The sequence below is a fragment of the Haliaeetus leucocephalus genome, unplaced genomic scaffold (genome assembly GCF_000737465.1).
Source record: "Haliaeetus leucocephalus isolate CR32 unplaced genomic scaffold, Haliaeetus_leucocephalus-4.0 Scaffold362, whole genome shotgun sequence".
NCBI lineage: Eukaryota > Metazoa > Chordata > Aves > Accipitriformes > Accipitridae > Haliaeetus > Haliaeetus leucocephalus.
In genome coordinates, this window is record NW_010972798.1 from 6054648 (window position 1) to 6077471 (window position 22824).

Sequence of the window (22824 nt, forward strand, 5' to 3'; positions counted from 1 at the left end):
TGTGCAAATTCTGACAGTGAATTCCGCAAGAAATTTTATTCTGAAATAAACAAAACCATCACTATTTGAAAAATCAGTCTCAGTGGAAACCTACAGAGAAAAAAACTAACAGTTAATTTTCAGAAGTGAGGGGAAATTAAAACTGGTAAAATTATTTGTCTCCCTTCATTCCTAAGGGAGGACATTTTGTCAGCTTCCAAGGAACATGTTCTTGTTTTACTAGCTGGCTGAAGCAAGCAGTGCAGACTTAGTGGACAGAGAACCTCATGCTGTGAGTTACTTACCTGCAGTGAAACCCATGACCACTGTCTGGATTACTGCCTCCTAAATGCAATCTGAAGATTGTGGTCTGTCAAATATCAGCTGATGATACATAAACAGCTGCTTAAAACCCTCTAATGCATAAACATAAGCAACCAAGGAAAGAACAAAATTGAGAAAAAGAAAACAAATTTTCAAAATTAAGCTTAATTTTTATTTTGCAGTAAATAAAAATCACTGTGGCAATATTCTACAAGACAATCAGTGAAGTGTAGTTTTTTTGTTAGGTGGCTATTGGATTACAAGGAAAATTTAAAAGTGTTACTGTATGCTTTTAATATACAGACCAGAGCCATTACTTTTTTACAATTTTTGTCTGCATTGCAGGCAAGGCTGCACAGTTACAGGAATCAGATCAGAGAATTCCCCATGACACTGTATATTGATTCAGAAATGAGATTTCAGGTAAGTACAAGGATCCATTTGCACAGATGTAACTACAAGTTTGGGATCACTGTAGCATCTGTGTTTATTCCTTTCTGCAGTATAAACAATACTATCATCTTAAATTAGTATATAAAAAGTTCATATGACAAGCAGAACTTTACCTTAACTAAAAGGCAAAAAGATTTTGCAAGTTTACAACAATTAAAACGTATTTTTCTTTTCCTTTTCCTGTTTCTCTGAGGTGCTTTTTAAACAAGTTAAAATCAATTTATGGCAAATGAACAGTATGCTGTGTTTAAGAAATATTTTCTTTGCCCATCAAAAAACCTACCCATTTTCCCTTCTGCAATACTGCAGATACAAAAAAAAAAAAAAATCTATTATTTTTAGTAACATTTCATGTTGTTATAAAGACTTTGGTATACTTCATTCCAGCCAATAAGTGATATACTAGAACATGAACAATATAAGTAAAGTAATGAGGATTTTTAAGTCAGTATTTTATTTTGGCACACTTTTAAAAGTATTAAATAAGCTTATCATCTTTCTGAGCTACTACTTCATGTTTAAAGATCAAATTATATTTTTGGAAAGCAATTATGTTCCAACTTTGATTAGCATAGCAAATGTTAATATGTATGTGAAAAATGCTTTGTATCGGATATTTCAAGGTATATTAAAATAATTTTTGAAATGCAAATTTTTACTACTCATTGAGGTAAATGGGAAAAAAGATGCACCAAAAATGACTGAGAGGGATCCTGAACTAAGGAACAATCCTGAATTCCATATTCAGGCAAAAACATAACCACAAGCAGGAGTTTTGCCACAGAAATTAATTCATAAAACAATTGTCACCTTTCAGATTTCCTTCAAATCAAACCTCTCGCATCTCACAGAAAAAAGGCAGCGGTGAATGAAAAAGTAGGCAGAAGAACCCTAGCAGTCTGTAACTTACAGTCCTTACTAAGAGTTCCGCATCTTTTTCCAGTCTAATGCCTTTTCACAGGCAAACATAACCACTGAACAACAATCACGTAGGTCCACAAGTTATATATACGATTACAGTATAGTGATACCCAGATTTCAGTAAAGTCAGCATAATTTACAGTCAAACTATGCAGAAAGTGCAGAGGAAACCAATTCCCCACTCTATTATACAAAACAGTTTGCTGAAAATATGAAGAAATCTTCTCCTGAGAGAAAATCAGCAAAGTAGAAAAAATAAAATGCACCCTCCTTGAATTTTATTTTGACTCGGCCTCTTCATCCACAAATTCAACTAGCGGAGCGTGTCTATTGGCCTGGGCACCTTCTTGGAAATTAACCTTTTTAATCACTCCTGCCTTTGGAGCCCTTATGGTATGCTGCATAGAAACAGATCAATAGTGAAGCAGCAGAGTACTTATTTTTCCTGCTCTCTCCCTCTCTCAGGTGCCCCCCCTCCCCGCCCCCAGCAAATGCTAATATTACTCTTTGGTGCAATTAGAACAGAACACACTTAATTACTTCCTCCGACACATGTATATTTATTTTAAACCTCCTTTTAAAATGTTATCCCAGTCCTTTTTCCAAGTTTTACTTTCTTATCAACATTTATTTAGTATTTTTAAGTATACTGGGGACAAAAATGCTGTATAATGTTATATTTTGAAGTATGAACAACTGAATGTTATTTTACTTCACCAATACTTTCTGTTATTATTATAAATACCAGGCAGAAATAATGCAGTTTTAGTCCAAAATGTTAATCATATAGCAGATTTATTCCTTTAAGAGGAATGTGCGGTTTTACTAAAGATATTTTTGTTCACTGGCTAGGAGGGGTCTTTATTGAACAGGTATTTGGCAAAATGCAGATGAAATACAAATACAGCTACTAGTGGCAGTAAAGGAATAGCATGTTTACATACCAGTCCCCAAATTCGTCTACTTGTTATTGTATCAGGTTAGTTTTCCACTGAAGTTTTGTTTGTTGGTAGTTTTCTACATAGGGTTAGTCTAATATCAAAACACTTAATACCAGATATTAAATCCTTACATCTAAGCAAGGATTCATTTAAATAATAGTTTGCTTTTTACATCTTACATTTTATATTTCAATAGCACTGCAAAAAAAAAAAAAAAAAAGAACAAATCAGATCATATCAGTCTGAGGTATCAGCTGGAGAGCGACAAGCATTTAGCATCCAATTGCAAATAATTTTGGGTGTAATTTTTTTTAGCGCGCAGTTGTATTTCATGTAATTTTAGTGTAGTTTGGAAAAGGGCATGATAAAAGAAAGGTAAATTTTCTCAACAATGTTAATTCTGCTACCACAAACTGGTATTCAAAATAAACTAACAGCCAAACCAAACCAGTTCAGGCTACAAAAACTATAGTTCAAACAAACTGAGCCATGGTCAAGCCATGTGACAAGATACAATGGCCAAAATGCTAGTCCACTGAACGCCACGTGGACAATTACAAAGAATTTTTAGTGTACTCTTGGTAAAACTTTATGTAAATAAAAACAAAAATATTATGAACAAAAAAAAATCATGGGCATATTTACAAAGTCACCATTAGCTAAATTTCTGCATGAAGTAACTGCAGACATTACATATGCTTGTATCAGAAACAGTGATCAGAAGATACACCTAGACAATTTTCTGCTAGAAAAGTGAAAGGAGGGGAAGGGAGAGAAGGATTGGCAAAGCTAACCAAATGAATGTTAAAACATCTGCAGAATACCATGGATTATATAATCATCATTTGTTAATAAAATAACAGCAAATATAATCCTCTAAAATCTAGTCAGACACAACACTTGTTTCACAGCATATGAAGGGATACTGACATCTGCAAGCTACACTCTGCACCACACTTCAATAAAAATTATTACATTCTGACCAGATTTTTATTTTCTCAATAATTAAAACCTTTTGTACGTCACTTACCTCCATTTTCATAGCTATCATAACCATTAGAGGGTCTCCAATCTTAACCTTATCCCCTGCTTTCACAAACACCTACAATTCAAGAGAAAATTGGGAAAAATCATGCATGTCTGTACCACTAAAAATCATCAGCTGGATCTTGGCTAGCACAATCCACTGAGTGTGGTTTTGTAAAACAGCTTCATAATATCTTTATTATTGTTGAACTGAGTACCTGAGTTCTCTAGATAATACTCAAGGGAAGAAGTCAGAGGCTATAGAAAGAGGTTCGGTAACAGCTAAAAGGATGACCAGGAAGCCATTTATGTATCAAAGAAGAAACACTAGAAGAGACAATGTATATTCCACCCTTTCTGGGCTTAAGAGCTTGTATTTTGAGAGAGAAAGTACAGAACCTCTTCCTGGAGCCAATCCCTAAAGCTGTTTTTAAAACAAAATCCAGAAAGAAGATTGCAGGAGCCACCTAGTTGTTCTACCATAATTCTGATTTAGAGCGTTCACTCAGTATGTAAGAGATCCACATTCAATGTACTCCACCCTCTGAAAGGGTTCACGCCTTTTTATTGCTAGCAGAATCCTTTAACTACTAAACTCTCCTGGAAATCTCTTTTCTGCTGAAATTTTGTCACTGTACAGAGAAATACACAAGACTTGGTGAGCTAACAAAAAAGAAACAAAACCAGAAACAGAAGCAGCAAAACAGCTTAACAAAAAAGGCACTTCTGAGTATTTTTTTTTTTGCAAGTGCATCTAGCATCTCACTCTTTTGGTTAGATGAAATGGATCAAACAGCCTGTAACACTTCAGGGAACTTCAACTTAGAAAGTAATTAAGATGAAGAAAAAATTATTTAAGCAGTAGGATTAGTTAAATATTGATCTTTCAGAGCTCTAGAAAAAGAAGACTAGAAGCCTGAAAAACTCTTGGGTGGCTGCTGAAAACTCAGAGTAAACAGGGCTTTTTCCAATTGGGAGAAGTCACACAGCACTGACATTTCTGGCCCTGATTATTTCCTGGCAGCACAGAAGCAAGCATCATTTCTGGAAGAGTGAACTTGGATATATATTGGAGGATCAATTTCCCACCCATATTATTATAATTACCTTTTCAACTGTGCCTGTCATGGGCGCTACAGCACCACTTTGCATTCCCACTGAACTCACTGCAGATAAGTACTTGGGTACAGGAAGGCCAATCTGAGCGCTACCTTCCTACAGAAATAAAATCAATGACATATGAGCTAACAACATAAAATAATACCACTAGTACACATGCTGACATACAGGGAAAGAACTGATCCAGCTTTAGGCAAACGAGTCAACTGTTTAGGGTGGCAGACTACTGAGGTCAGGGCAGTAAAAGGACTTGCTTATGGCATGCTTACTACTTTGCTGATGTCTAAGTCCTTAAAAGCCACACCTGCTGCTGCTAAGGATCAGCAAGGAAGGAACTACCTCTGTGAAAGAGACTCCATATGGACCTTTGTACCAAACCCACACCTTCCCTATTCACACAGCAACAGCACAGAAGGTTTTAGAAAACACGTAAAGGCTGTTTGCAGAAGGGGTAGGCAGGCTGCTGCAACAAGTAAGAAAGATGTTGGCGTCCTCATTGTCAAGCATTGTCAATATGAGTGTTTCACAATTTACAATAAAATGGATTCAGTGCTAAGTTTAGTGAAAAATTCTCACTGTTATTCAAAATCCCCTAATTCCTCTCGGACTTGCTACCCAGAGTTTCCCAAAGACTTGTTCTCCCCCACATCCTACCCACATCCTAAAACTCCTGTGATTTCTTCTAGATCCCCCACTGCAGACTCCACTCTGATACCACAAGAAAACTGGGCTTTGCCAGCAAAGTTTTCACTGCATTCTGCTGAAAGTCTTAAGGGGCTCAGAGCTAGAGGTTAATTATTGAAACCAATACATAATAATTCGCTTATCTAGATTACATTTTTATTGAGTTACTTTAAGGCCCTGTAATCTTTTTAACTGCAAATAAAAAATTACCAGCCTAATAATGTGAATCAGGGTACCTCTTCTTTCAAATGCCATTACTCATGCAATGCAGACAACGCCATGGTAACTCCTAATTCCAATTTTTTAATATTAGCTGAAGTTACCCTTCCCCAGACCAATACTGATTTCTTTCTTATAATTTAATTTAATAAATGTAACTGAAATAAAAATATCAGTTACAAGCACTTTCAAGTAATTGTCAGTTTGAAGTAATTGCTATTGTTCTATGACAAACTTAGATACTTGACCATTTTAATATTTTGTGTTCCCCCCTCCCAAACCATCATTCGCAACTCTGATTCACCTAATTGTATTTTATCTTTCTAAAAGGAATTCATTTTCTCACTCACTGACCATAAGCAACTAACTTGCAATTATAGCTATAAATCAATCAAGTATCAAAACATTATGGGCCAACATTAGGACTTGAAATCGTGATTCTCTTTCACATTCTCTTGCAATTTATATTGTTCATTTACATGGATAAAACTCTGAAATTTTATACTTGTGATAATAAAGAAAGGAACTTTACCGGAAAGAAGAGATAAATGGTGTTGTCCAAAATGACCAGTTTGGACTTACACACGGTTCCATTTACTGAAGACCTCAAGTAAACTGAATCACCTTCATTGAAGATCTCTCCAGATATCAGGAACGTTTCATCTTGAATCTGAAAGTTAGATGCTTTTGTAAGGACAAAGGCTAACCCTTCATGAGCAATAAACCAAAAGTTAGTATTTGTAGTATACACTCATAACCCGTGATTCTTCATAGATAATTGTGGAATTAAAAAAAAAAATCTTTTAAAATCTTATGCATCCTTTATTTTTCAGTTAACAGACTGTATTCTGTATCCAGTGCAATCAGCTCAGAAGATTAGCTAATATGCTCTCCCAGGACAATTTTTATCATCAGCTATGCACTAGCACTCAGCAAAACACAAAGGTATGCTATTTCTCAGGAAAAACTAAAAAAACCCAGAACATTCAGTTTAGTCATGCTACTATAATCCAGTATTTTTAATCTGTCCTAGCATCTTCACTTTCTTCAAACTGAAAAATCCATACTATTCAGCTGACGTCATAAGATTCCACGATGCTATCCAAAAGACAGGTAACTTCCTCAGTCTTAGAAGCTTATAATATAAAACCTAAAATATATTCAGTAAACCTACAAAGGAGTAGAGGAGAGCAGTAATGGGAACAGTGTCAATTCGACACCAAAGCTGCAAAAGAAAGACCAAATGGAAAGGTTATTTATTTGTAGGTAACCCTTTCATCTACATCAACGGAAACTGCATCTCTGCCACAACTTCAGAATACACAGACAGTAAGAATATGAATATAAGAGCATTACATTTAACTGATATTTTTAGTTCTAAGTCTAACATCACTGAGCAAAGAATCAGAGACTTGCTGGTCTTTCAGGATGTTACGACTAGAGATAAAATTCAGTCTTCATTTATATAGTTGCACACTACTTTTCCACTGAATGAAGACCTTATAACATGTATTGAAAGGACACTGTTGATCTGATACTGATCCCTGAGAAAAAAATAATTTGTCTGATCAGTACCCTGAGCAGGGGCACAAATTAGGGCAATACCCTGGGCAGCGCTGTCAGTGCTTGCCAGTTCCATGGCCCAGCAACCTGCTCTAGCAGATTGGCCTCAGGACAGGTTTTGTAGCACCCCAGAGGCACTGTCCTCCGCATAATCAGCTCCCGGTTCTATTTCTCCATCCCTTATCTCCAGCTTCTCTCCATTTCCATCTCAACCCCCATTCTTCCTTCTTCCCTGGGACTCTACATTCTCCCCAGTTGCACTTCCCATCCCCAAAAGGCCCCACTCAGCATTCCTTCCAGCCTCTTTTTATTTTTTGCTGACATTACTTATATGAGATAAGCCTAAAGTGTAAAAGCTTTCCTGCATTATGTATGTAATCAATACACTCAAAATAACCTGGGTATTACCTGAGGGATGTGGGTTATCTCACTATTCGTATAGTAGAAATAAGGGTTTAAGTTACCCAACATGTGGTCATACACATGAAAGCACAATAATTTTCTCACTATTTTTCTAGCATGCTCATCTCTATACAGTCTAAGCAGTTCATAAATACTGACTTATTCTCATTAATTCCCCTTTTCTGAATATTGGAAACAAGAAGCTGAACTACAGAAAGACCGCATTCTCAAGCATGCGATCATTCTGGGTGCCAAATCAGAGACAAAACCCATTTGACTCCAGGTTATGCAAGAAGGAAGTTCAACACTCAGCAAAACACAACCCCTATAAGCAACACAATTGGAGACTATCACACATGCACACACAAAAATACGTTTAAAGCATCTTGAGTTGTATCCTATAGGATCTCTGTAGCATAGACAGAGAAAAAAGCCAATTCTATGGGGTATCATTCAATTATTTAACCAGAAGATTTACTACTCTCATCATTCCTCATCTCATTTGGTAATCACTTTCCAATTTCCATCTTCAAAATACAAAAAGTGTTATCTTACAGATAGTGCTCTAGAAAGCTTTTATTTATCCCACAGGAGATCCATCTCATGCACAGAAAAAGCAGAAGTCCTGTGGAAAAAAAGTCTTTTTAAATGCAGATTTAATTGTAACTTCCAATGTTTTAGAAAGACAAATTTAAGGAAGAGAAAGATAAAGAGCAAGATCTTTAAACACTGGAAAAACAAATACTTTTCTTAGCTCTTCCATGCTAATCCAGCATCTAGCAAAGATAATTTCAGGCCAAAATAATAGTCTACAACAACAGCTGCAAACAAACCAAAAATAGAATCCTGTATCAGTAATTACCAAGCAACTTCAAGAACAGTTAATACCAAGAGAAGTCTACAAGAAACTGATTCTTCTTTTATCTAATGAAATATCTGAAAAAATTGGACTTGTACCTGCATTTTGTATGACCCTTCTTGATTGTAACTTACAGCTACATCCACAACTGTTCAATAAAACAAAATATGTATATGTGAGTAGATTTAATTATAGCATCTAGAAAATAATGACATATAAACAATGTTTAGTCTATCTTTCTTGATTAAAAAAAACAGAGACCCACCAATACTAAGAAAAGAACAAGTATTTTCAGATTAGCTTAGTACACACTGCAGACTTCATTATTCTAGAACCAGAATTCTGCAGAATTCTAGACAATTTGTTTTTCACAGATGAACACCTGAGGTTATGCTCTGAAATCTGTATTAAGTTAGCTGGACAGAAAACCGGTTTTTGATGGGAAAAAGCACTCAGCACTTTCACACCAAAGTGAAGTAAAAAAAAAAGTCAACGGCACTCAGCTCTTTTAAAAATCTCAACCTTATTCATTTGAATGATGAACATTAGTACTGTCATTTGAATTTGGTTCACACCTCCTCAAGATCTAACATTGTGGATTAAGCATGCAATTCTGTGAATTCCCAGCTTAAATTGCATAAAACATACTGCTTCTATTCGCTCTTTCTTAGCCTGAATTTTCAAGCACCAGTTGAAGTAATTTTATCCAGTAAGTACCTCCTCTCCCTCCACACACTTCTTTAACTTACTGTTTTCCCCATCCAGCAGAGACAGTTTTCTAGTATAACATATATTTATTCTTCTACCAGTGCTGGATGCAAATGGTGAGAATTTATCTAAAACACAAAATACACAAATATGTTACTTACATTCTACTTTGGCAACACACAATACCGAGAACTTACACCATAAAATCACTGTCCTACTATTACTACCATCATATATTTATACTGAACATAGAAGACTGGGGAACCACTTAATAGATAGTGACAATCCCTCAGTCAAGCTTCAACACTGAATAAACTAATGCTGTGTAACCTACAGAAGACATGACACTAACAACAGCGCTTACTAAGAAGGATGTTGACTGTTCTCCATGAACACATCCTTGAACAGACAAGTATGGGAATTCAGCTGCAACATAGCAGATTCAGATTAACCTTTAGGTGAAGGTTCCAAGCGTAAGAGTAGTCAAACATGGCAGCAAATTGCCTGGGAAGATTGAGGGGTTTTCTATTACTTGGCGTTTCTGAGAATGGATCAGATATACAGCTATCGGATATTGCCCGATTAGTTTATCATCTCTTGAAGCAAGGCAATAGTGTATGGGAATCCTTCCAATCCCCCTTTCCCATATTTCCAGAAGAGTTAAAGTGGAGGAAGAAAGAAAATTAATGAGGTTGTTGGCAGCATATATTGGATTTATATGAAGTTTTTGTTAACAGCAATCACACGCCCCACTGGTATAGCCATTAACAGTGTTGGAACTCAAGAATGTTCAGCTGCTGGAGGCCTGTTCATTTCCTTAAACTCTACTGCCTCTCCCAATCCTAGCAGAGTCAATTTTATCTCTGAAGACCTTGGGCCAACTGTAGGAATAATAGTGACAGATACTCACTGTTTATGCTTGTATAGAGTAAAGAGTACATGGTGACACTGATTATGAATCCCAAGGTCTTTCAGCTAGTGCCTATCTGAAGTGCTGTGGGAAGCAGTCTGTACATTACAGTGGTGATATATTCAATACCTGTCCCTTAACAAGAGTTATAGTCTGCTCTGTGTGTAAATATCTGACAGATGCCAGAATGCAGAACCCTGAGCAGGCACAAAGTAAGGCAAAAAGAGAGCGTGCAAATTAAATAATTGCACATGAGCTCACAGCACTGCCTCATCCAGTCACAAGTAAAATAAAACAAAACAAAAGAATAATGATCCTTACCATCTGACTGATCTCTAAAAGCATCTGTTAGCATTTTCTCTTTCAGTATGAGTCCTAGAGCTGCCTGACACATAACTTCATGTGGGGTTGCTTTTTTGGTTGGAAATAGTTCATCATGGTGTTGAGGAATGAAATTAGTGTGCACATTTCCAGCCTCAAACTGTGGGTGTCCCGACAGGCTCAGTAAGAAATCAATGTTGGTGCTTAATCCTACAATCTGTAAAGAAAAAGCAGCATATTGCCAAATTGAAATGAAGTTAGGAATGAATATACAGCTTTCCGCTCAACTTATGCATAGATGATAGATGAATCTTTCTTCAGAAAGCAACATCAAAACACAAAGATTATCAATAAAATGTAATTAATTCAACTGGTCTGATTTATTAGCAATGAAATCATTGCTTTTAATAAGAAAAAAAAAACAAACCAACAAAAAAACCAAGAGTAACTTTTGAGAAAGCACTCTGTTTTCAGAACGTTACGTTTGTCCACTGTGGAATCAAAGAAAGTTTCCCAGCAATAGTAATGGGGGGTAATTTAGCAAAAAAACCTTATTGTTTCAGAAAATCATGCTCTGAGTATTTAAAAGAACATTCCTAATATGAAAAGTACCTCATATAAAAATGAGTTACAATAGTTTCAGATATTCCATATTTCATCTTTTAATAGTAACAAATGGGAAGAGTGACTTTTATAAATTTACTAGATACTATCCATTTCCTGTACTGAAAAATACCTAAGCAAACAACATGAAAATAGAAATAACTATTTTAGAGAAACGGTGAAACTGGTAACTATATTGTACTGTCAACACTTATTGACAGAACTACTAAGAAAATTCTGAAAAAACTCCAGGGAATTCTTTTATCTCTTTCACTTGCCGTAATCTTAATTTTTAGCTAAAATAATAGCGGGCCAAACATTTTCAGTACCTCAATCATGTTTATGTTGTTGATTTAAAAGTGTAAATTAATTCTGCACAAATAATATTCATTCTCATCTCAAGTCAAACCTTCCGAGTTCCACTTTTGAAAATAGAACAACACCTGTAGTTTTTCATAGGGGAAAAAGGGACTGTTTCTTAAAAAGAACTGAGAGCATTAAAAATTCTCCATATTTCTTTACCACATGTATAGTCTAAAAATTTAACTGTTTTTATAAATTAGAAATTACAAGCAAACGTTGTCTGACACAAATTCCACCTACAAATTTGTTTAAGTTTGAGAACGCTCATACAATTGAAAACGGTGTTGTTTAGCCTTAGTCTTCTACAAAGTTCTAGCTGCATCATCCAACTGAAGATATCACAAACTTAAGAAAAATCTCTGTGTAAAACTGGACTTTACACTTATCTCTACTCACTCCACCAAAGGAAAAAGTATGCAAATTAGGAAAAAATAAAGCTTCTACAAACAAATAATGAATCTGAAATGGTAGTGGCAATGCCGGCTCCCTATTAGAAACCACTTTTGTTTTACTGTAATATTTTATCCATATTTTGTTAGCTCAAGATGTTCACAAAGTCAGCTCAAGATCTGAAAACATACTGCGTTCCTTCTACTTACATTATATTGATGCAAACTGTATCGCAACTTTCTCAGTGCTGCTTGACGATCCTCAGCCCAAACAACTAGCTTTGCAATCATTGGATCATAATGAACAGAAACCTCATCACCTAAAATATATTAAAAAAATGCTGTAACACTAAGCCAGTATTTCTCAAAGTTGGTAATGCATAGTACTGCACACCACATGGCATTAAACTCTTACACAATTGATGGCCACATTTCTCTCTGTTCTTAAAGAACATGAATCTTTAATGATGCGACCTGGCATTTCAATTCCAAGGACAAGTTCAGTACAGACTTTTGTAGAGGTAACATTACTCAAATTCAGTTCTCTGCTGCAATCAGAATGCAGGATTGATAAATTGTGATGAGAATATAATCAGCATGATCCAATGGACAATAATTTGGACATATGTAAATAAAGAGGTAAATAAAATATTCAGTGATTGACCAAAAGTACAGGACAATCACAAGGAAGAATAATTCTGTAAAGATCTGTTTTTATAACAACACCGGCAGACAAACTTATTTAAGCCAAGAGGGAAATGCTTACAAAGAAAAGCTTTTGATGTTAAGTATTTCTGGTTACACAACTGCCTTCAGTTTTACCTTGTCTGACTCCAGTTTCTATTCTGGTGAAACTATCAGGTGGTGGGGTGGTTAAGTGCAGCAATGGCCCAGCCCCTGGCATAAAGTTATTATTAGGGTCTTCAGCATATATTCTAGCTTCAAATGCATGGCCCTGGAGCACAATGTCTTCCTGCATTAGGGGAATCTTCTCTCCTGCTGCAACCTGAAAACAATAGGTTTTTTCTTTAATGTGGGATCAATGTTCTGGAGTGCCAATGTATGAAATATTAAATATCTTTCTTCTAAGCATGAACAACTAGAAAGTACATTAAAAAAGCACAAGCAGAAAACACATGGTAGGTCATAAAAGGCTAATTCCAAAGTTACTCCTTCCTCTTCTCTGGGAGTCACCAAAGGATTTTGAATTATTTTTGTGTAATTTGACCTCTTAATATTTCACACAGTTAAAACATAATGGAAAAACAGACTAATTTTTTTTCTACTGGTTATGTCAAAAAATAATTAAATTATTAAGTTAAAGCCTGGTCAACTAACTGTCCTCATTTCAGCTGGGATAGAATTAATTGTCTTCCTAGTAGTTGGTATAGTGCTATGTTTTTTGAGTTAGGTATGAGAAGAATGTTGATAACACTGATGTTTTCAGTTGTTGCTAATAGTGTTTAGTCTAAAGTCAAGGATTTTTCAGCTTCTGATGCCCAGCCAACAAGAAGGCTGGAGGGGCACAAGAAGTTAGGAGGGGACACAGCCAGGGCAGCTGACCCAAAGTGGCCAAAGGGGTATTCCATACCATGGGATGTCACGTCCAGCATATAAACTGGGGGGAGTGGGGGTGGTGGAAGGATCACCGCTTGGGGGCTAACTGGGTGTTGACTGGTGGGTGCTAGGCAATTGCATTGTGCATCACTTGCATATTCCAACCCTTTTATTATGACTATTGTCATTTTATTAGTATTATCATTATTAGTTTCTTCTTTTCTGTTCTATTAAACCGTTCTTATCTCAACCCACAAGTTTTACTTTTTTTCCCCGATTTTCTCCCCCATCCCACTGGGTAGGGGGGAAGTGAGTGAGCAGCTGCATGGTGCTTAGTTGCTGGTTGGGGTTAAACCACGACACTAACACATGATTTTATTAGAGAAAAATTGCTCCAAAAGCAGATGATAAAATGGATTACTGGCAGCCAGCACTACTGACGTATGCTGTTGATTCCTCTGTATACTGTGGGACCTGTACATTTAAGGGAATGTTTCTCTAAGGGGATTTCTAACAATTTAAGAAATTTTAACAGGGAAGGAAACATCATTTTATTACTCAAAGGAATTCACATTACAAATACAGGAATACCAAAAAACACCAGCAACACACCAGTTTGAGACTGAAAAAACGGGGCTTTTGGGGATAAAATAATAAGAAGTCTGCTGCAGTTAAGCGCAGAGGAGACCCTTTACCAGGAAGCTACACAATTTCCATCTACACGGGAAAATACAAGTTCCTATTAAAAAATCTGCAGCAACATTTCATCTTCTTCCGAAGTGTCAGGGGTTTTCCATACTCTGCTTTCTGCCACCAAACTACGGATTTCAGCAGAGACAGCAGAATATAACTTAGTCTTCAAAGAAAGAGTAATACTATACAGATTCACAAAAATAATCTCTCCAAGAACTGGTAAGACATTTTTATCTATTGACTCATTAAGCCACATGCCAAGGCCACTGAACCTTTTCATCTTATCTTTCTTCCAGTATTGTTTGATCCCTGCTCCAACTCAGCACTCAATGTTCAATTTCCATTCCCAGATCAGAAAGTCAAGTTTCTCCTTTTTGTATCAGCATTTGCCATTTTAATTTTCTTTCTGGTTACACTAAACATGCCCCGCATCCTATCTACTTAAGCTTAATGTGTGCTGCCGTCCTCACTTCTGGATTTAACTAACCAGAATTGTTTTTCATTTCCAGTTCCCTAAGGTCCAAAACTTCCTGTTGTCATTCAAACGTGTGAGTAATCTCTGCAAATTGGGTGTGTGAGGAAATAGCCTATTTCAAGTCCACACAACTATACATTTATTTTAGAATGTGACTACACTGGTATAACACCAGACACATGTTTTTTATGAAGCTTTCCTCCTACAGCCTGATCCAAGAATGATTTTTGGGCCAGAGATATATCTGAACTAGAGTGTTAAAAAATATTCAGCATGGCAAGGGAAAGATCAGGACCCTACTCCTCCTACTTTCCACATTCTCTATAACCTCTCTAAATATACTTTACAAAATGGTTTTTTTCTCTACACAACTAGAAGATGATTTTGTTGGAATTCAGAGCACCTACACAATGCTCTACAATCAAATACAGTAATACAAGATGTTCCTTTGGAGCAAAGGAAACTCTACTGTATTAGCTGAATAGGAGATGAGGATCTGAAAACCTATCTGGTCTCTCATAGGCAATATCGAAGAGCACTATTCACCAGACAGGAGGAACTCTACATGTAAAATCAATTAACACTTACCCTAAGTTGCCATTCCACCAAGTCTGTTCCAGTGATCATCTCTGTAACTGGATGCTCTACTTGCAGTCTGGTATTCATCTCCATGAAGTAAAAATTATGTTTGGAGTCCATAATAAATTCCACTGTTCCTGAAGTATTTAGTAAAAGGGCACTTCACCAAAACAAGACTTTTTCAGAATGGACACCTAAGACACTTAATTCATTTATGCCAGGACAAGACTATTATTTCTAAATCAGATACACTGAATTTCATTAAATTCTACACGAATTATCTTAAAGGGTCACACAATTGTGGTCTGTAAACAGAAGGGTTGTTTTCTTGCACATTTACATATCTTGTGCTGTTTAGCAGCCATTCTCCTCTACAGCAAGAGCTGCATTTCCTTAGAGCTGTAAAAAGTGCATCAGGACTCCTTAAAGCATTGTGTGTGTATAGGGTGTGTAATTATTTTTTACAAATAAGTATCCAAAGAAAGCAGTGAGAAAAGAAAGTCGCAAATAATTTTAGCAGGTTATTTTTCATCTGGGAGATAGTGTGGACTTTACAGACAGTGAGTTGTGTTCTTCTTTTAAAGGCTTTACTGTTTGAATATAAAGTATTCTTTGTATGCTGAAAGAGAAATTATTTTTCCCTTGCTCTGCTCAAACTTTCATTCATAATACTCAGTTTCCAAAAACAATCTAGTTGATTGAATTAGCTGCTCTGAAATTTTTTCTTTCTATTCTTCAGCTCCCACTGGTCTTGAGCTCAGACCAGGTATGCCAATTTGAATTTGTAATTACATCAGAATTAAACATGCGATTACTTGCTTAAACCTCAAAAAAACTGGGGTTTATGTGTCATACTCTAAAACAATCAGATGCCATTTGCCTTGTGGCTTAAACTCTTATTAAGTTAAAAGCATAGCTCTGGAGCAGTCATACCTCCACAGACTTACCTGCTCCCACATAATTCACTGCTTTAGCTGCTTTGACAGCAGCTTCTCCAAGTCTCCTTCGAACTTCTGGATTAATTCCTGGCTGTAAATAATAACAACACAAAAGATTATAAATTATTGTGAACTTTGGTGATATTATACCTACTATGCATGAATATCTCGCGGTATTTAGCAACTGTAGTGAAATCCTTACCAATATTATACCTGAAATCTACGTAATTTTTCCCTGAGAATCATTTTCCTAAAGAAAGTAATTTTTTCAGTTAGAACATTTTCTGCAGCAAAATTAAAACAGGTACTAAGAATTACAAATAAATTACTGCCCACTAAATAAATTCAATGGGGGTTAGCAATTACTTTAAAAATATGTCAGTTCATAAAAACAATTATAAGAACTTTCTGCTTACCCCTGGTGCCTCTTCAATGATCTTCTGATGTCTTCTTTGCACACTGCAGTCTCTTTCAAACAAATACACTGCATTGCCATGCTGGTCACCAAATACTTGGACTTCAACATGCCTGTTCCATAACAATAAATGTTTTCACATATTTCAGTAAAGCCCCAATCCTGCAACTTGACTTCACCCAAACAGACTCTGAACTTGTACACAGTCCTGTACACTTCAGTAAGACTTCTTACAGGTTTAAGTGTCTCCCCTCAAATAGCCAAAAATGTAGAAATGAGGCTGCTATTATGCAGGATTTCAACTGTTTTAGACTTCCTCAATCTCCTAAATGAAACAGGATTCTAAATGCCAGCTACTGCAGTGAAACCTCATAGGTCATATGTATCTAAATGTATCTACATCTACAATGACATGTATCTAAAAGATGCTACCTCTTTATTAGTTATTTTATTATAATAAAAATAAAACCACTTCGCTATTATTTGATAACGATGCTTTTCCTCATAATTTACTGTGTAGCAATTCACAAGAGGCAGCAGCCCTGGCTCAGGAATAACATTGTTTATTTCAGCACACCATTTCAGAGGACAAGTACAAGGTGGCAGACATTCTATGTATAAAACCAACAAAAATCTGTCACCATTCTGATAATTCTCTGATGCTAGCAAAAGAAATTCCTCAGGAATTTAATGAGATTTTTCTCATGCCCATCTAACAGCGTAAGCAGGCCCTTGGTTTCTTTAGAATAAATGCTTTCTTTACAGTGATGCTTCAAGAAAAACAGATGTAAAGAACAAGAGTATCAAATAGACCTCTGTGAGAAGTTCTTTATAAAAAAATATATTAGCTCAGTTTCACAGGTCAGGCATGAGCTAAAGACTATCACTTCTGTTTTAAATATCAAAATAGAGAAAGATTAAATAACTAGTTTAGGACACCTGAGGGCAGCAGAAACACCATGACAGCTTGACTCATGTCTGTAGTTTAAGTATTATAAAGTGATTTATTTTTTTCTAGATGTAAATCAAGTTTAGAAAGCTCACTCAAAAAGGAATATCAATGTCATTAAATGTCACTGCCATGTCTCCCTAACAGAGGTATTTTAATTCTTATCATTCAAAACAAAGTCACTGCAAGAAATTCAATACATTATAAACAATTTTTACTAAATTAAAACCTGCCATAGTGCAAATAAAACATACAAGACCAATTTTCATCCTACTACTAAAACAGTTATGTTTATTTAACAGTAGAATAAACATTAAAGTGTTTATATTAAAACATCTATTTCCCACCTTGGATTATCTACGAATTTCTCAATCAGCACTGCATCATCATTGAAAGACTTCTTTGCTTCTCTCCTAGCTGATTCTAGTTGGTCCAGAAACTCCTTTTCTGAGTGAGCAATTCTCATGCCCTAAAATACAGGAAAAAAAGCATATCTAAATGTCTAAATACATGGTACACAAAAATCCTTGTTGCACACAAACAGCAAGAAATGAGCTTAACGATAACACTTTTCCCTTCTTTCTTAAACTTTAGCAAAATTGTGTATCAACTTCCAGGAATATAATCCTACTAAGTCCCACTGAAAGTGCCATAAGAAGTGTAAAAAACAGATATTATCATTCCACTGATATGGATCAGTAGAGAATTGAATTTTACTCTTAAATATCACAGAAATTTTCCAAGGATGGCAGAGAAAAACTGATTTCATTACAAAACAAATATAGCTATTTTGGAAATAATTAGAATTCTCAATCATGTCATTTTTATAGAAATTTATTTCAGAGTAAAATCAGATTTAGAGAGGCAATTCACCATACATTAAAAACTGTCTAGACACCAAATACTTAAATGGTATTTCTAATCACTTCTTATGCAACATTTAAAACTGCTAGCAAAAAAAGTCACACAAGCCATCACAAAGTAACAATTCAAAGTCACCTAATTTCACACAAACAAATCCACAGGACAACATTTCTGCTTATATGAATAACTGGACACCCACTGACATAAACAAAACTCTTCCAATATATACCAGCTACTTATCTTGTGCCTGACTGCACAACGAAAGGAAATGAGATTTCACAGTGCTAGATTGGACATTAATAGTAAATTCTAGCAAAAAGTAGTTTTCCAGTTTTGTTTTCAGATTTCTTTTAGAATAGTCAGTTACAGATACCGAGACATGAAAACTTTATACCATGTGATGAACACATTAGTTCCTTTACCTTTCCTCCACCTCCACGAACAGCTTTAATCATTACTGGATATCCTATTCTCTTGGCATGTTCCTTTAGACACTCATCTGATTGATCTTCTCCGTGATAACCTTCAACAACAGGAACGCCAGCAGCCGACATTATAGCTTTGGAAGTACTTTGACAGAACAGTTTTATATTTAGAATTATAATAATAGTTTTTCTTACTTTAAGCTCCAAATGTGTATATGTTCCCAATGTTAACTCTCTTCACAAAAGTAGTTCCACTGACCTGAAGAGGACTGCTTACTTAAGTGGGTTACATACGATTGGATTGTAATTATTCGAATGCTTCAAATAGGGATTTTTTTTCTCCAAGCCCTTCACATAAAAGCAGTAGTCAGTTTCAGGCTTACTGTTCTTTCCTATCTTTTGACCCACGTTACAGAGATCACAACCTAACATTTTCAAATTACAACACTGTATCCTGCCAAAACTAGAGGCTGGATTCACACCACACATAAAACACTCAAGCGTAACAACTGTTAACTTCAAACATGCATGCAAAACTAGTTAAATTACAGAGGTAATTTACTCTCACATTAGGAAGTGATAAAAAATTAATTTTCTGAAATTAATCTTACACAGTTCATGTGTTAGTAATAACCTTATTTCCATATTCTTGGTTTACACTTCATACCCTGGAAACATTTCTTTGATCTAAGTAACTAAGAACAAGATCCTCTGTGATGAGCAAAACTTAACACCCCATTCTACCCGAGCCACAATAATCCCTGATGATATGGTGTTTCTTCTCCACTGTTCTTTTGACCAATATACAAGACATCCAATCTGACTGCTGAACCCTTACCTATACAACGCTGCAATGCCCCAATTTTGAAAAACTAGAACCAGTTAGGTATTTAATTACCAAAATCCTAATAACTGAACAATCTTGATTGTTTCTATGTCTATAGGAATCCCACATCTATAAACCTGGAGCTTATTCCTTTGAAGAAAGCCATAAAAATATAAGACAATGAAAACTGACAGAATAAAATAATTATGTAGCAACTGGTCATTTGTTAACAAAATTAGCTTTGCCAAACTGTAAACTGCATAACCAAGGAACAAATCAGAAATAGATACCTCTTAATACCCATATCTCTGATAGCAGATGAAGGCGGACCTATGAAGATGATTCCCTCTTGCTTGCACAATTCTGCAAACTCTGTGTTTTCTGAGAGGAAACCATAACCTGGATGAATAGCCTAAAACAGAATAATGTTACCAGCCTATTTTTATATCCGTTTAGCTTAGAAAACCCTGAACTTCAGTAGAGTGCTAAGGAAACACAAGGTGGAAACACCATGGGTAAAAATAAAGAACTAAAGAACATGGAAGTAACAGAAGATTTAAGGTCATGATCTACTTACCTGTGCTGCTGAGACCTTGGCCACCTGCATTATTTTTTCCATGGCCAAGTAACTCTGCTGTGAGGGTGCTGGACCAATGCAATATGCTTCATCTGCCTGTTACAGAAAAATTACATATAACAGATACTATTTATTAGATAATAAAAAGCAATTTTAACTGAATTTCTGAGCCAATTGTATTGTTTATCAGACTGCTAAGCATGCAACAGTTTAAATCACTGCCTCTCTTCATGGAGAGACTCAAGTGGCTGAAACAAATTCTGACTTTCTTCCCAAAATCAGAGTCCATTCTCTAACTCCCAGTGGCTACTCTGGAGTTAGAGCACCAAACTTTAAGGCACTTCCTGCAAAGTTGTCAGGTGCTGAGACAGACTAGGCAAACTTTTCATTGATTCAAGGAAAACTTGGAAGTAACTCTACAGAGGTGAAAATCAACTGCATTAGCACACAGATCTACTTTCACATTGAACTAATTAATGAGAAATACTGTTGTGAATGATCGTTAATCACAAACTTAATGAATATACTTCACCATTGCTACATGCATGGAATTTCTGTCTGCTTCACTATAAACTGCTACAGACTTCACACCCATTTTCTTTGCTGTTCGCATCACTCTGCATGCAATTTCTCCTCGGTTTGCAATAAGAATCTTCCCTATGTTGTGACCACCTGTTTAAAAGCATGAAGCACAGTAAGCAACTTCTAAAAGAAATATATGCTCAAAAACTTTCCTGGAAATAAAGCAATTTTAAATTCAGATTTCTTTTTCATCATTTATAGTGTTTATGCATTTCTTCCAATAATGAAAAAACACATGCTTCATCCAAAAGCATTTCCATGCTAGTCTTGGAATGTTTTCCTTAGAGTCCCTATGCAGAAGTATGTTTAATTTGGGTCTTTTTTTTTCTTTTTAGAATCCAAGAAATATATTCTAACCCTAAAACAACACTTGAATGTAAAAGTTGATGCTTATACTTTTACTGTGTACTTTCTGGACCAGCTAGTAAACAATTAACACCTGTGCCACCCCCCCAGAAGTGATTCACATTTGTTTGAAGAGCACTATTCCCCAGTGATACACAGTCTCAAAGAAATAACAAGGTATGAAGTTTTTTGTTGTTTTTTTTTTTAAACAGTGACATACAAGCTTCTATTATGCCTCATGACAGCAGTTAAAACATGACAGAAATACAAGGCCAGCACAGCCAGAGACCTCACAGGCAGAACTAAATAGCTTAAAACTAACTAATAAAATGAAAATATATCTCTGAATTCTAAAACATATCTTTTTAGACAACATGACAATAGGGTCAATTTAAATCATCTTGCTAAATACTTTTCACTTTCCTTCATATATTTTTTAAATACCATTATGCCTAAAAACAATTCTCACAGACTTTCCAACATTTGTATCAGAAAAGGACTCAGAGGAAAATGTCATAAAAATAAATAGTTTTCATTAAGTTGAGTATACCTAAATATGACAGATAAAATTATTCAAAATGTTGTTTACACATTAAAGATGATTTCTGTTAGGTCAGCTACAAACTACTGTTTTCAAAAACTACACAAATATGCAATATTTATTAATAAAAACCTCCAGTTTTTGAGCAACTAATGGTCTAAAACTAATTGTAAAACCATCCCCATTACACAAGCAATTAAACCTAGTAGCTAAAGAAGTTAAATTTCATACCTATCGTTGAGGCCCATTTCACAAATCTTTGTACTTGATTCCATCGCCTGTACAATTATAAACACACAGAAGTGTTACAAAAGCACATGCGAAAGTGGCAACTGAGCTACTTTTATCTTCAGGTGAGAGAAGGACAGCACTAGAACAGGTCTGAAGCTTTTGATACAGCTATTTACACAGAACACATTCAAGTACAACAAAGAAGGTTGTACAAACTTCACCAGATCTCTCCTTAAGTGTTTTCATTTAAACACAACAGAAATCATCCCCTTGCTTTTTTAGCAGCATTCAAATCAAAACAGTCAACACACTTGTTTTAAAAAAAACCCAAACAACTCTTTTAGTGGACAGAACAGCCAACATCTGGCATTTATTACAACTTGAAGTATTTGGGAAAGAAGACTTGAACAACCATAAAACAGAAAAGTTTAAAAAGGAAATGGGAGTTGTTTGTATGGAGAAAAGGAGCAAGAGAGAAAAATGTGAAAGATAGCAAGAAAGAAGCCCTATGAAGAATTTCAGAAATGAAAAGTTAAACCTCAGATGACTAATGCTGAAGAAATCAGACAGCGAAGGCTAAGTGGCTGTAAGAAACTGTAAAAGTAAACTCTTAGAAGTGTTTTGATTAACATATAAATCAACTTTGGAATCTTGGATCAAGTCCAGCAATTCATAAATGGTATCAGACAAAGAGACACGAGACATCCTTGACACCAGACAACCCAATGCTCGGTTTCAATAACTACTGAGGAAATTAGCGCATTTCCTAAACTTCTAATAAGCAGCTGTCACGGTCACTAACTGCTTCTGCACAGGATTACAAGGCAGCGGGGGGGGGTGGCTACTGCGCGCAGTCAGCGACCGTTACCAAACCCCGAGCACCCGCGATATACGAACACATGCAGATAACACGCTGACGTTCGTGGGACCTGTACCAACCGCTAAAACCATGCCTGAAACTCCGGGTGGGTCTTTTCGCTCTTTCTTTCCACAGAGGAGCTCGGGGTACCTGCACCCCCCCACACACAGGCGCCATCCTCGGC

At 35.8% G+C, this 22824-nt stretch overlaps 1 protein-coding gene across 2 annotated transcripts in view; it reads right to left on the reverse strand.

Moving 5' to 3' along the window:
* Positions 1 to 1673: 1673 nt before the first annotated feature.
* MCCC1 (methylcrotonoyl-CoA carboxylase 1 (alpha)) overlaps positions 1674 to 22824 on the reverse strand; it is a 21609-nt gene continuing 458 nt past the window's right edge. The window contains exons 2-19 of one of the 2 annotated variants that reach the window (XM_010572947.1): positions 21782 to 21828; positions 20615 to 20754; positions 20083 to 20178; positions 19796 to 19917; positions 18677 to 18824; positions 17738 to 17859; positions 16443 to 16554; positions 16036 to 16117; positions 15098 to 15225; positions 12607 to 12790; positions 11995 to 12104; positions 10430 to 10646; positions 9240 to 9326; positions 8589 to 8638; positions 6199 to 6336; positions 4752 to 4859; positions 3649 to 3720; positions 1674 to 2075 (exon numbers count right to left, since the gene is read on the reverse strand). In XM_010572947.1, coding sequence (XP_010571249.1) covers positions 1956 to 2075; positions 3649 to 3720; positions 4752 to 4859; positions 6199 to 6336; positions 8589 to 8638; positions 9240 to 9326; positions 10430 to 10646; positions 11995 to 12104; positions 12607 to 12790; positions 15098 to 15225; positions 16036 to 16117; positions 16443 to 16554; positions 17738 to 17859; positions 18677 to 18824; positions 19796 to 19917; positions 20083 to 20178; positions 20615 to 20754; positions 21782 to 21828 — 2083 coding nt within the window. In that variant the 3' untranslated portion in view covers positions 1674 to 1955. Of the gene's footprint in view, positions 2076 to 2194; positions 2817 to 3648; positions 3721 to 4751; positions 4860 to 6198; positions 6337 to 8588; positions 8639 to 9239; positions 9327 to 10429; positions 10647 to 11994; positions 12105 to 12606; positions 12791 to 15097; positions 15226 to 16035; positions 16118 to 16442; positions 16555 to 17737; positions 17860 to 18676; positions 18825 to 19795; positions 19918 to 20082; positions 20179 to 20614; positions 20755 to 21781; positions 21829 to 22824 lie in introns of those variants that run through there. The other variant, XM_010572948.1, reaches the window with a different exon arrangement.